General features: G+C 36.2%; 2 protein-coding genes across 4 annotated transcripts; both read right to left on the reverse strand.

Annotated features, from left to right (window-relative positions):
• Window positions 1–127: 127 nt before the first annotated feature.
• On the reverse strand, window positions 128–3,002 carry LOC113713051 (tRNA (carboxymethyluridine(34)-5-O)-methyltransferase-like). 3 transcript variants are annotated; one of them, XM_072067442.1, is made up of 3 exons: window positions 2,821–3,002; window positions 1,415–2,553; window positions 128–521 (listed from the first exon to the last, which is right to left on the reverse strand). In XM_072067442.1, exons 2-3 carry the CDS (start codon window positions 2,503–2,505, stop codon window positions 434–436), a joined length of 1,179 nt encoding a protein of 392 aa, XP_071923543.1. In that variant the 5' UTR covers window positions 2,506–2,553; window positions 2,821–3,002; the 3' UTR covers window positions 128–433. The 3 variants fall into 3 exon arrangements, with proteins under 3 accessions (XP_071923543.1, XP_027092564.1, XP_027092562.1); XM_027236763.2 differs by having other exon boundaries at window positions 1,383–2,534; window positions 2,821–2,998; XM_027236761.2 differs by having other exon boundaries at window positions 1,415–2,534; window positions 2,821–2,996.
• An 879-nt stretch (window positions 3,003–3,881) lies between these two features.
• LOC113712652 (uncharacterized) lies at window positions 3,882–9,562 on the reverse strand. The gene is made up of 7 exons (XM_027236150.2): window positions 9,344–9,562; window positions 6,940–8,456; window positions 5,764–5,819; window positions 5,445–5,675; window positions 5,052–5,343; window positions 4,405–4,601; window positions 3,882–4,200 (listed from the first exon to the last, which is right to left on the reverse strand). The coding sequence occupies exons 2-7, from the start codon at window positions 8,347–8,349 to the stop codon at window positions 4,047–4,049; spliced, it is 2,340 nt and encodes a 779-aa protein (XP_027091951.1). The 5' UTR covers window positions 8,350–8,456; window positions 9,344–9,562; the 3' UTR covers window positions 3,882–4,046.
• Window positions 9,563–12,486: the final 2,924 nt, after the last annotated feature.

Below are 12,486 nucleotides of genomic sequence, written 5' to 3' on the forward strand. Positions count from 1 at the left end.
CTCCAACCTCTTCCGATTATCTAATGCACTACTAATCTCCAAAAATGGCAAGAAAAAGAAAGGGTGGGGGTGGCAATAATACAGTTTCCTACCGAGCCAGACAGACACAAAACTGGTCATCAGAAAGTGAAGCAACAGTATGTTCAAAATACTTTCACAAAATTGGTAATGAAATGTAGCATAGTCATATACATTACACAATGATGGTACAGAAAGAATAAGATTAGGAGCAAAAGAGCCCCATGTAGAAAAAGGGTATGGGACGAACATGCTCAACCATACCATGTAAGTAGTGTCTTCACACTGGCAAGGCTGAGGACGACGTCTCAACTGGGCACACACATCTTTACACGAAAACTTTTACATGCCAATCTAAACTGAATATTTTTGCACAAAGTTCTTGGCAGAAATTGATCTTCCAGCAGACTTTTCATCATGATATTTTCTCAAGAATAATGCACCAATTTGATTTATCAAAAAATCTATCAACAACAACTGCATTGCCTATACCAGACACCAATCTGCAGCAAGAACAAATGGCACAAGAAGAGGCACAATCAATTAAGAATGCTGCCTAGGTGTAAAAAACACGACAAACTACACAGATAACACGATTCTTCTTTATTTTTCGGAAAAAAAATTTGACAGTTAAGTTTCATGGTGGAATGGGTTTTCAGGAAAACTTCATTGTATGTTTAGGTTGGATGTACCATTCATCTTGTATAGCAAAAAGATAATAAAAAACAAACAGCATTTAGAGGCAGCAGTCAAAATCATGTAACCAAAAGACAGAATTGATGAAAAACTAATATGGCAAAGGCAAAGAGTTCCAGGTAGGCAGCAATGGCATGTACATATAGTCACTGTTCCTTCATAGATACACAAACAAGATGACCATGGTGAAACTTCAAAAGTTTGGACTTCATTGAATTGCTTATGAAAGGCGTCATTTACATTTCTTCCTTCTTATTGGAGCCAACAGCAAGAGAAATTATGACACACAGAATAGGATGAAGCACTGAAAGTTAGTCAACTTCTCCACAGAGTGTTTATATTTTTATAGTACCAAATGATGATTGTGGAATGCACTCTGTGACATACACACACTATCCTTCCAAAACCTAACAAATGCACCCAAAATGTCGATCATCTAAAGGACTTAGAAAATGCAGAAAATTTATAATGAATGTACACCCATTAAACCCACTAAATTCTGCAAATAACCCATCCCATGTTAGCACCATTTGAAGCAACTGCATATTGAACATAAGAGAAATAAAGATAAACAAATGTCAATAGTTATCAAGCTTGCAGCTGGTATTCATGGATATCAGGGAACACATTAAAGCTCTTGGATACAAGGAAACATGTAAAGTACTTACACGATCCAGGGAGTAAAGGCAGAAATGCTTACTTTTCAAGTTCACCTTCACTGAAAACATGGTAATATCTGTTGTAAACCACTGCACCCTTCTTATCATCCTTCTTTGCGAGACCACTCGCAACAGCATTAGCAGAAGCTCCACTTACTTCAGCTCGATGATAAGGCAAGTGCCATGGAACAAAAAATTCCTGCTGGTCTTCACAACCTTTTTTAGTTAATGAAGCCAATGAAAGATCTGCAGCCTGAGAATTCATGTGCAAATGCCTTAATTGAAGTGATCTTAAATCAGTATATTTATCCGTAAATTCTTTTAACTGCTCTCTTGAACCATTTTCCTCAGCTTCCGGTATACTCTCCAGAGTTAAAGGGGAAGAAGGGCTTCGAACACGAGGACTACCTGGCCCTACCCACTCCTCCAAATATTTCTGAGTAAGTGGAGTCCACTTGTTTAATAGTGCTCCATCCTCTTGCTCCCTAGCCCAAACTGTTATCAAAACAAATCCACCCTTCTTCACAACACGGATTAATTCATCTACGGCTTTTCTCCTTCTCCTTTCTGTGCTAAGGTGATGTAAGACAGCAATGGAGATTGCTGCATCACCATAACCAGTCCGATATGGAAGATTGACAGCATCAGCAACCAAGACTTCATGCCCTCTATCCGCACAAATCTTGATAAGGGGTGCACTTATATCACAACCAATAAAATAGCAATTGGGATTAAGCCCCAAGTATTTTCCATTTCCACATCCAGCATCCAAGACAAGGGATCCAGCAGCCAAAGAATTCAGAAAAGCCGAAACCTTTGGCCACTTGGCAAACCGAGTAGAACTAAAATGGGGAGCAATTGCATCATAAACACGATGAACATACTTCTTTTCGATTTCTGGTGTGGATTGTACAACTGAAGAAGGAGACCTTAGGCTGGCACCAACCTTTACAGGTGGTAGAGCAGGAGAATCTCCACCGGCTAAAGCGGACCCACTAGAGCCTTTGTCACTAGAGACTTCTTTCATATCACTAGAACTCCTCAGACTACAGAAACTACTTCGTATGACAGAAGAATGCCCAAAACCCCTCTTGAAATAAAACCTACTAGCACTTGCAATGCCCAATACCATCAATTTGTACCATGACGCTCACCAATCATCTGCAGAAATCCCAAAACTCTATACCAATCAAACTATGCAAGTTAAGGTAATTTATGGATTTCAGACAAAGTTAATTCATTCAAAAATTTAAATACAGAACAATAGCTACAAATAAACAAATCAAAGCAAGATGTCCAACAGCTATATGCGGGCATACACAAATCAAAACGTACAAATTTATTCGGAAAAAAAAAAACACGTGAATATCAATGAGAATATGATCAATTGATCATAATACAAAAAAAGAAACAAAAAAAGCAATGGAGTGATGATAACGATACCTACCTACAGGAGAAGTGGTGGGTTGAATGAGAAGAGGGAGCTCAACCGGAAGGGTGGAGGAGTCAAAATCAGAATGATTAGGGTTTTAAGTCCTGTCTGCTTGCCGGTTGCCAGCGTAATGGCCTACAAATTTTGGTTTTAGAAATTTAAATACACTGTAGTAGTGTCTACTGGTATTTTGCCTCGCGTAATTAGCACATTCTTGGTTTTATTTATTTGAGTTAATCTTCTCATATTTCAGGACTTATTGGATGTTATCCTGTTTGTTTGAATTGTAATTTTAAAAAAAAAAAAAAATTTTTACTATTATCGTAAATATATTTTTTAATTATTTTTATCTCATATATATATATGGAATATTCTTTCACACAAATTTTAAAAACTAATAATTTAAGTGGGATTTAAAATTTTTTTTTTTTGATATGCACGATTCAAAGTTTATTCTGTTGCAAGCTTTTGTTTTGGTGGCATTTACCTTTCTTTTATTATAGTTCCATTCACATTCTTAATCAAATGGAGAATGTCGGCTACCGAAAGTTCTATGTCGTGATCCCAAACATGAAACATCCACCCGTTTTTATTTTTTTACTTTCTTTTCGTCCTTTGGTAAAGCACAAAGGACGGCAACATTTTTTTAGACCGGAAAGAGGACAAGAAAGTTTTCTAGATGATGATCATCATTATCAACTTCACGTTCATATTTTCATCGTTCAGCGTCATGACTCATGAGAATGGTTACATGTATGTATCCACACTAAGGTTCAAACTTGCCTTTTTCCTAATGCAAGTTCCGGCCAACAAACACTCAAGATAGACTACTGATATGCATTACTTTGTTCTGGAGAAACAGACGGACGATCAAACCATTTTTAATCACTTAGGAATTTAATGTCTTTGCCAAAAAGAAACATACCGTTTTGAGTTTTCAAGCCCACATAAATCGAGAGATTGGTTATCAACTCAGAAGAAATAGGAATTAGAATTTTTTTAAGTGCAGAAGAAATAAGAAAATGGGAAGCTAATTTTGGTACCTGATCCTCTTATCAGAACTATTGTATGTGGTGTTTCCACAAATGAAAGTCATGTATATATTGCGTTCCTCATGGCCTAGTATCAGTAACCAAATCCATGAGCCAGTCAAAAACAAATGGCGACTCAAAGCAACCAAAGTTACAAGGACTAGAGTACTAGACTAGTATACATTTAATTGGCATTGATGCTAAGATAAACTAATGGTTCAGACCCCAGTCATACGGCTGGTAAACTAATTTCAGTTGAGTACTGGAAAGCAACTCCAACAACGTCTGAGACTGCTCCGGCTCCAAATAGTTTGCACCATGCTTCAGCACCTCAACTTCAGTCTTCCCAAAATCAGAACTATACCTGCATGTTGCCATATGAGATAACTTTATTCTAGACTCTTAAGTAGAAAGCATGGCAGCACCAGATAAACTTTTAAACTAGTCAACTGAACAAGCCAATTAATCACTACATCATGCATGTACTCGGATAGTTGTGGTCAAAGCAAGAAAAAAAAAAAAGAAAAGAAACAAATTGTAGTACTGAAACAGAAAAACAACTACATACCATCTAAATATCTTGCTTATATACAGAGTCTTGGCATCTAAGTCAACAATGAGTCCTCCACTCCTTATAAAATTATGGGCAGCTTCCATCAACTGTTTATCAATGTCCCCAGGTGAATAGCAGCGAAGAGCTGGCCCAGATCGAGTACCATAAACCAAAGCAAAATGGACAAGAGGCTCTGGGTAAGGCAGAATCATCTGATAAAAGAAAAAAAAAATGATTACTCAAATTGACAAGTCTATAAAATCCATGACTGGAATGAAGTTATGTGCATAGAGTTCATAAGAAATAAAATAAGTTGAGGATGCAAAGGACAATTAACAAGCATGACTAGCATGTTAAATCTCCTAAATTCAGTCTTAAAGCTACAGAAATTTTGTTAGGCAAAGTCGATTTGCCATATATAACCAGTTCTAATTTGCCTAGACTCAAACTTCCAAAAAATGGACAGAGATTGATACTCAGAAGAACTAGTTTAGAATGAAATTTTCAGGAACAGACATGGTTGTTGCTTGACTTAAAGCTCCATCAAACAACAAAAGTCTCTTCCTGTTAAGAGACCAAACAGCTAATGCCTTAATGATCACGATCTTCAACAGTAAGTTCTTGACAATAGAAAAGAATGTCAAAAATAGAGAGTAACTTACCTTAATACGCTTATCTTTGATTCCAAATGGCTTGGTCAGATTATAAGGTGGCCTCTGATTGGACCTTAAAATGCCATTATAGATAGCTGAGAGTGAATATGTACAGCCCCCAATGACATATTTGAAATCTCCAAACAATTTTCTTCTCTCAAGTGGCCCAGAAGGATGACCCCACACCAGTATTGCATGAATGGCCATCATATTATAGAGGTTAATAAAAAACGAAAGCTTCTCCTCCCTTGGCATATCATGTAATTCCACTCTTTGAAGCTCCTCAATTATCCTCAAGTACCTAGCAGGTGTGTGCTTTTAGCAGTCAAGGCCAAGGTTGACTTCAGGCCAATAGAAGATAAATATTCAAATTATGCAGCAAATCCAAGGGTGCCAACAAACCTTGCAAATTCCTCACTCCCATGGATGCTCCTATAATCAACATGCTTCCGATCTTCTGAAGTGTAAGCTTCTAAGATAGCATAAAACAAAAATCGCAACCTTGATGAAATTTCAATTATGGGCTTTGGCTTGGCTTCAATTACACCCCTTGGTATATTCTGGCATTGGGATACAAGGGGGTCATCATCAAGGAAACGGTACAAGTGACTGCCATCTTCAAACACGTTCTCACTGGGCAAGCACATTATAACAAATCTATAATATGCCATGGGGAGGAAGCTCAAATACAGAAAACATCAAAACAGTTTAGATAACTCACTCGAGAACATGCTGAAAGAAGAGTTTGCTTGCAAGCTTCCGACCAAATTCAACAGCCTACTTATAGCACCAGAAAATGGAAAATTAGTGGGTAACAAGATTTAAATTGGAAAGTGCAAGAAAATACACAATTATACTTCCTTTTTTTATCCTTATCTAAGTTCCTCAGCCCTTTTTCTTTTTCTTTTTTCGCACAATCTACAAAAAAGAGATGAAAACTAGAAATGCAAATTCAATAAAATTACAGCCGAATCTTTTATGACCTAACACTTACTAGCTAAAACTTAAAGCCAAAAAAATGAGTAAATTACATGGTGAAAAGTAAAGCTTGCTGTTAAATCTAATGAGAAGTAAAAAGAAAATCCAAAAGTAAGTCAAAGCTTGTATTCAAATTATTGCAAGAGCTAAGTAGTGATAGATATGAAATAGCCTTATTCCGAACATCTGTCTCCTACCCTGTATGGTGTATTTGCAACTGTGGAGGCTATTTGACCAACCATTTATAAAATCTCCAGAATGTTAGTTCCACTGATCACATTATCTTTGAAGAAGGAAAAACAGTGCCTTGGTGTTGCAGATATGTGGACAAGAATTTTAATGTAGAAAACTTAATCTGCAAAACACTTGAGCTTGGCTCATTGAGAAAGCCATTGATAGTTATAGGCATGAAATTGAAAACGTTGCAACAACAGAAACAAGAATAGAACTAAAATTTTCTATATAAGAAAAACTTAAGCCTAAGGATTTATGTCAAAGCCATATGACAGACATTAAAAGCATGATACAGTTTCCAGGATTGAGAACTTAATAAGGCCATGCACTCTTCAGAACAAGGCCAAAATTTAGAAACAATGAGTGTGTTTGGATGGTAGATTATTTGTGATAAGTTTTTTTAAAAATAGTGTAGCATTTTTTTGATGTGATGTATGTGAGATAAAACGTGGGTGAAAAATGTATTTATGATGCAAGCAAATAAATTTGTGCGAATAATCCACTATCCAAATGAACACAATATTTTCTCTAAAATGATGATGGAACCATTAAATCGATTAATGTTTGCAGCAGAAGATAGTATCATAAAGCATTAAGTGCAAGAAACCACAAAGTCAATACAAAGTTTATAGCATGCTCAACCAGTGGATATGCTTGGCAAAGCTAAAATGAAAAAGTAACTTACCTCCTCCCTTTCCAAGTATTGATCTTCTGACAAAAAATCCACAGCTTCCAAACCAAGAAAACAGTTAGTGAAGCGGCGCATCTTATAAAATCGATCCTTAACAACAATATTTTCTTTCATTTTTCGAGCAATGAGAGCAAGCTCATCGATAGAACCGCTGCTAGACAGATCATCTTCACCGGAAAGTGGTGGCAGAGGAGCTTCAAATGATGGTACTTCAGATATGACATATTCAATCTTCTCCTCAAGCTTTCCAGACTCATCCAAACTCTTTAGCTCACTCAAACCACCAACAAGTACTTCATTAAAGAAAATTTTAGGAACAGCAGATGATCCTGCAATCTTTTCAAGCTCTAACTTTCTTCCAGGGTATACATCGATGTTTATCTCAACGTATCTGAGTCTTTTCCTATGAAGAAATTGCCTTGCCTCTTTGCAATCCTGGCATCCTAACCTTGTGTACAATATGATACGTCCTTTCATGGGCAGTGGTTCTGTTATGACTGTTGCATTCCCCACTTGTTCATCCTTATTATCTGCATCAGCCTCACGTGAAATCCCAATTAAGCTCAAGGGATTCCATCCATATCGTTCTACAGTTTTTGGAGAACACTCTTGGGCTGCACTTTCTCTTGAAGAACCTGCAACCTCCTTTTTTTCTCTGTTGCTAGTATTATTCTCATGTTCCTCATCAGGATCATCCTGTCCATCATTACTTTTCCCAGAAAGGCGACGCAGAAGCCTGGAGACAGCAACTACACTTTTCTCCTTCACAAAGTTCTTGACAGCCACTGCTTTCTCAGGCCAGGCATATCCTTGTGTCTCTGACTCATTCTCCATGGAACTACCAGATGAACTCCTATTCGGGTCCATACCAGGATGCTCAGTTCCATCGAAGACGGGCTCTTCTTCCTCTTCATAAAGAATATCCTCAAGATTCTTGGTTGTTCCTTCTGAATATCCAGCCTCCTTTTCACCCAAATTACTGTGTGTCTTTTGACTACCTGCTTCAGTGGCTTCTTCACTAACATTCCGCAATCCTAGTGGTTCTTTCTGCAGTTCAACTATTTCCTCCTCTGACTTTTTACAACGTACAGAATCTACATTCCCGTCCTCTGAAGAGATTTCTTTTCCATCTTCACCTTTCGCTAAGTCAGATGGGCCTTTCTCACTCTTGTTAGTTGGAGATTCTATGACATCTTTCTTGGTAGGACTTTCTTTTTCATGTTCATCTATTCGTGTGTCAGGTGCATTTTCCTCCAGCACTTGAGATGCCAAGTTAGTATCTAAATGTGGCTCCATATGAAGTCCATTTTCATTGTGTTCTTTAGGAGAATCAGATGTATCACCTTCCTTTCCTGGATTTGAAGAATTAGCTGCCTTTTTCTCAACTGATTCTTCCTTTTCCATGACCAAGCTATATATAAACTCCACCAACTCCTGCTAAGCTAATGCTTTCAATTTACTTATCAAGAGGTTCACTGGCCAGCAAGACAAAGGTAGCAACAAAAAGCAGCCTGTCAAAATATCACAAAAGCAAACCAAAATAAGTACTATCAAGATTTTACTTCAATGCATCGGCTAAACCAACCAGAATACAGTTTTCACGCACCACAAACAGTTCATTTCAATGTAATAACAACAAAGGAACTCTTACAAACAGTATCAAATAAATCACATTCCTACTTGAAAGTTATTAGCACTGAGCTAGTGATTCGTCTGTAGAAAAAGTATGAGATTTCAGTCATCTATTTCAAAACTTCTGAAAAAAGTGGACATAAATGAAAATCTGACAAAACGAATGTGAAAGGTTCAAATTAAACAAATACTCAGCAAACAAGCTTTCAAAAGCTAAGATTAACACTCTAAATCACAGAAGGCTTGAATCTTATGAAAGTCTGACAAAATTTTAACAGCAAATTGTTGATAATGGCTGTGGTCTCAAGCCAGAACAACGGATTAAACCTTCAAATTAGGGCCACAAAATCCGCAAAGAAGACTAATCCAACACGGAAACTCATAGCTATACCCCAGGAACATGTACAATATCATGAGAAAAAACAAAATAAAAATATAGAAGCTGAAAGGAACTAAGAATATCAAATTTAAGCAATTTTGAACCCCCAAAAAACATAACAATAAGACAAAAAACTATCACCAACTAATGCTAAAGACTTTGCCAACCCAAAAAAAGGAAGATAAAAACCAAGCATACTTGCAGAACAATTCATATTAGCTAAAAAAAAAATGAAATGACAGAAATTTCGTCATATATTCTTATCAAACGCAATGCTAAACCCAAAAAAAAATGCGAAATAAAAATTTAACTGAAATAAATTCAGGAAAACGCAACATGCCGTGAATTATGGAATGACGAGAAATGAAAGTGGGGGGGGGGACTTACAGATCTGAGAAAGGATAGCTTGAAAAGAGAGCAGAGGAGATTGAGAATAGAGAGAAATTGAGAGAAAATATTAGGGTGGTAATAAATGTCAATTTGACGAAAGTGAAAACTGTCCCTATTCGTTGTTGTCTGGTTGGAGTGTGTTTTAGGGGGTCTTCTTTGACAGAAGACGAGGAGAAAACAGAACACACCCACGCCAGAAGCGGGAACTGGCTTCTAGGCATCTTTTGCAATCCACCCCCTTCCTTTTAGTCAAGAATTTCAGAAAAAGCCCTGCATCTTTTTTTTTTTTTTTGGTTCTTTTAGTAAGATTTTCTTTTAAGTCTCTTCTAAGTGTTTTCTCGTTTTGATCCTTGCGTGATATGGAAAATGGTAAACAAGGGTTAGAGTGACACAATGATGACTATACTATGTTATGTTAATGGATATAAAAGACGAGTGGTCGAACTCAATTTAAGAATATATTTATTCTTAATATTTTTAAATCATTTTTGAATGAAATTATATGTTTTTTTTAAATTTGATTAACACTTTCTTATTGATCTAAGGGCATTTTCACCCGTTTTTTTATTCTTTCTTTGTTAATCAAATTCAAACGTATGTCGCATCTTCTGTTAAGTACTTTCAAAATATTTTTATAACGTTTTCTACAACATTTTTGTTATTACATAAATCAAGAACACTCATGAAATTGTTTTGAGATGTGTTATCAAGTACTAAATCAAGAAAGACATGAAGCTTATAATCAAACTCAATAAGTAGTGCAAACTTTAGAAGATGTTGAGCTTGGTCGTAGTTGAGTCCAAATTGAATTAACTTATGAGGTCCCAAACTTATTACACTTTTCGTTTGAGCCCATATCCTTTTTCGATTTGGATTTGCATGTTGCCAGTTGCCAGTACTATACATTGTGAGTGCTATGTTACCTTCCCTGTGGACCAGTCAATTTGACTTTCAAACTCAGCTGGACGAGAAATAATAATGCAATAACTTCCAAAAGGGCAAACAAAAATAAAAGGTACGAAAGATTTGAGTGGGTTCGATTAGCTTCCCCTTACTTTTCAACTTACTCTTGATTTCTTTTATGGTTTTAATTTGCCATCTTCAAATTCATCTCTTCTAACAAATTTGTGGAATTTTCAATTCCAAATACCAAATTTTGCTTCAATCACAGTCAATACAAGAGAGTAATTAACCATTATTATCACTAACTCTTTAGAACGACTTTGCAATCTTCATGAATATTCAGAGTTCGCTTTAGATTTGAAAGAGGAATAAAATTAACTAGTACGAGTGAGGGAGTAAAACAAGAAGTTCTGAATTCGAAACCTATCACTGACACTATAAAAAATTAAAAAATAATTCATTTATAGACTTATGTAACTATGACAGGTAAGCACAAAATACAGGTCCAATTCCCCGTGCTTGACTTAAAACAGGTTTCCAAATTCCAACGGCGATTCATTATGAGACTATGGATGATTAACGAAGGCAATACATTTCATACACGAAATGTCTTTTGCGTGATCCTGTGTATCTGTAACAACTTCATTGGTCTTTGGCTATAGGAGTTGTTTTCAATGTTTTGTAGTCATCACTAGCCCTTGATTCGTGAACACTAGATTTACAATCTGACAAACAAATTGTCAAGATCGGACAAAATTTCTACATCAACCATTTTTACACTTTTTTTTTTCTTTTCTTTCGAGAAATGTACACGCATCAAGGTGGTAGACATTAGCCTATAAGTAATCTTGAATAGAAGGCTCGAAGTTATCCCCCAAAAAAAAAAAAAAAAAATAGCCTCGAGGACTTGCAGGGCCAGGTTTATCCTCCACCAGTAGAAATGGGATACTACTCTAGTATTTCCGAAACTGTTCTGATTGTTACTGTAATTTGCAAGTATTTAAAAAAAATGTGAACCCGTTTGAGTTGCTACTTTATAAAGTTTTTGTAGAAAAATACAGTGTAGGAATTTTGATGTAGATAATGTAAAAAGATGATTGATAAATGTGTTCAAAAAAATATAATTTTTTTTTAAAAAAATTGATAATTCAAATAAGGTCCATAATTTACTTGTACCCTATAGATATATTTGATTGTCCAATTTTAAATTCTATCGACAAGGGAACCAGCACATTTGATAGTTACTAATTAATTTACCAATTATGTAGTAATAACACGTACTGGTTGCAACAATAACAGAAAATTTAGCTAATACAAATTGATCTGGACAGCCCAGGAACCAAAATATTCTACATCTTAATTGCATGTCGGAACGAGTGAGCCCCTTTTTTTTTTTATTACTTAGTAGCCTTTGCAATCATCACCAGTTTTTTTTTCCCATGAAAAAAATGACTATTATTAATTAGATTGTTGAAAATCGTCGAGCACAACTTACTTTACAAAATCCGATGGAGAATTCTATAGGAAATCCATAAGGTTAAACGTTTTAGCATGAAAAGCTAATGAGCAAATTATTCGGTTGACCATTAAATTTTTTTAATCGTCGAGTTTTGGTCACTCAACTATTAAAAGTTTGATTTTGGTCACTAAAATGTATAAACTTAAGACTCGAGGCCATTCTGTTAGCTTTAGTCGTTAAGTTTGTCGGTCTGTCTGTCAGCGCAATTTCCAAGACAAAAGAAAAGGTTAATTTAGGAAGTTCAATATGCATGTTCTTCTTCTTATTGTATAAACCTAAAAAAGGTAGAGTACTAGAGAAACTACAAGAGAGAAGAAAATGGAAGAAGCCCAACTTGGATTAGAGGAAGTAGTAGGACCAAACTTAATGCCACCAAGAGTCATGCCAGCAAATTTCATTTCCCCATAGGGGGTTTTCTAGAATGAACCCTAAATTGCTAATCCCCTGGGGGAGTAGTGAAGATCCTTGGATTGAGGCCAGTGTAATTTGGGGCATGGAGGTTGGGAGTTCTTGGGAATGGGTTGTTGCCCCTCTCTGCAATTACGCTGCTGTTGATGATTTCATTTCAATGCAAACAAACAACCCTGTACACCTCTTGAGGTTTTTGAAATTATCCCTTTTATCTTTCGATACTACTCTGTACAGCTTCAATAGCAGATCGGGAATATCTGATCAAAGCAACCGAAGGACCTGTGCTTAACTTCGACCATCCATAGCC

This window comes from Coffea arabica, chromosome 10e (genome assembly GCF_036785885.1).
Source record: "Coffea arabica cultivar ET-39 chromosome 10e, Coffea Arabica ET-39 HiFi, whole genome shotgun sequence".
Taxonomy (NCBI): domain Eukaryota; kingdom Viridiplantae; phylum Streptophyta; class Magnoliopsida; order Gentianales; family Rubiaceae; genus Coffea; species Coffea arabica.

Coding starts and splice junctions, on each gene's coding strand:
- LOC113712652 (XM_027236150.2), bottom strand. CDS start 8,349: ATGGAAAAGGAAGAATCAGTTGAGAAAAAGGCAGCTAATTCTTCAAAT. Junction 5,344..5,444: donor GGGAGTGAGGAATTTGCAAG/GTTTGTTGGCAC, acceptor CACACCTGCTAG/GTACTTGAGGATAATTGAGG. Junction 4,602..5,051: donor TCAAAGATAAGCGTATTAAG/GTAAGTTACTCT, acceptor TTCTTTTATCAG/ATGATTCTGCCTTACCCAGA.
- LOC113713051 (XM_072067442.1), bottom strand. CDS start 2,505: ATGGTATTGGGCATTGCAAGTGCTAGTAGGTTTTATTTCAAGAGGGGT. Junction 522..1,414: donor AGTGAAGGTGAACTTGAAAA/GTAAGCATTTCT, acceptor TTCTTGCTGCAG/ATTGGTGTCTGGTATAGGCA.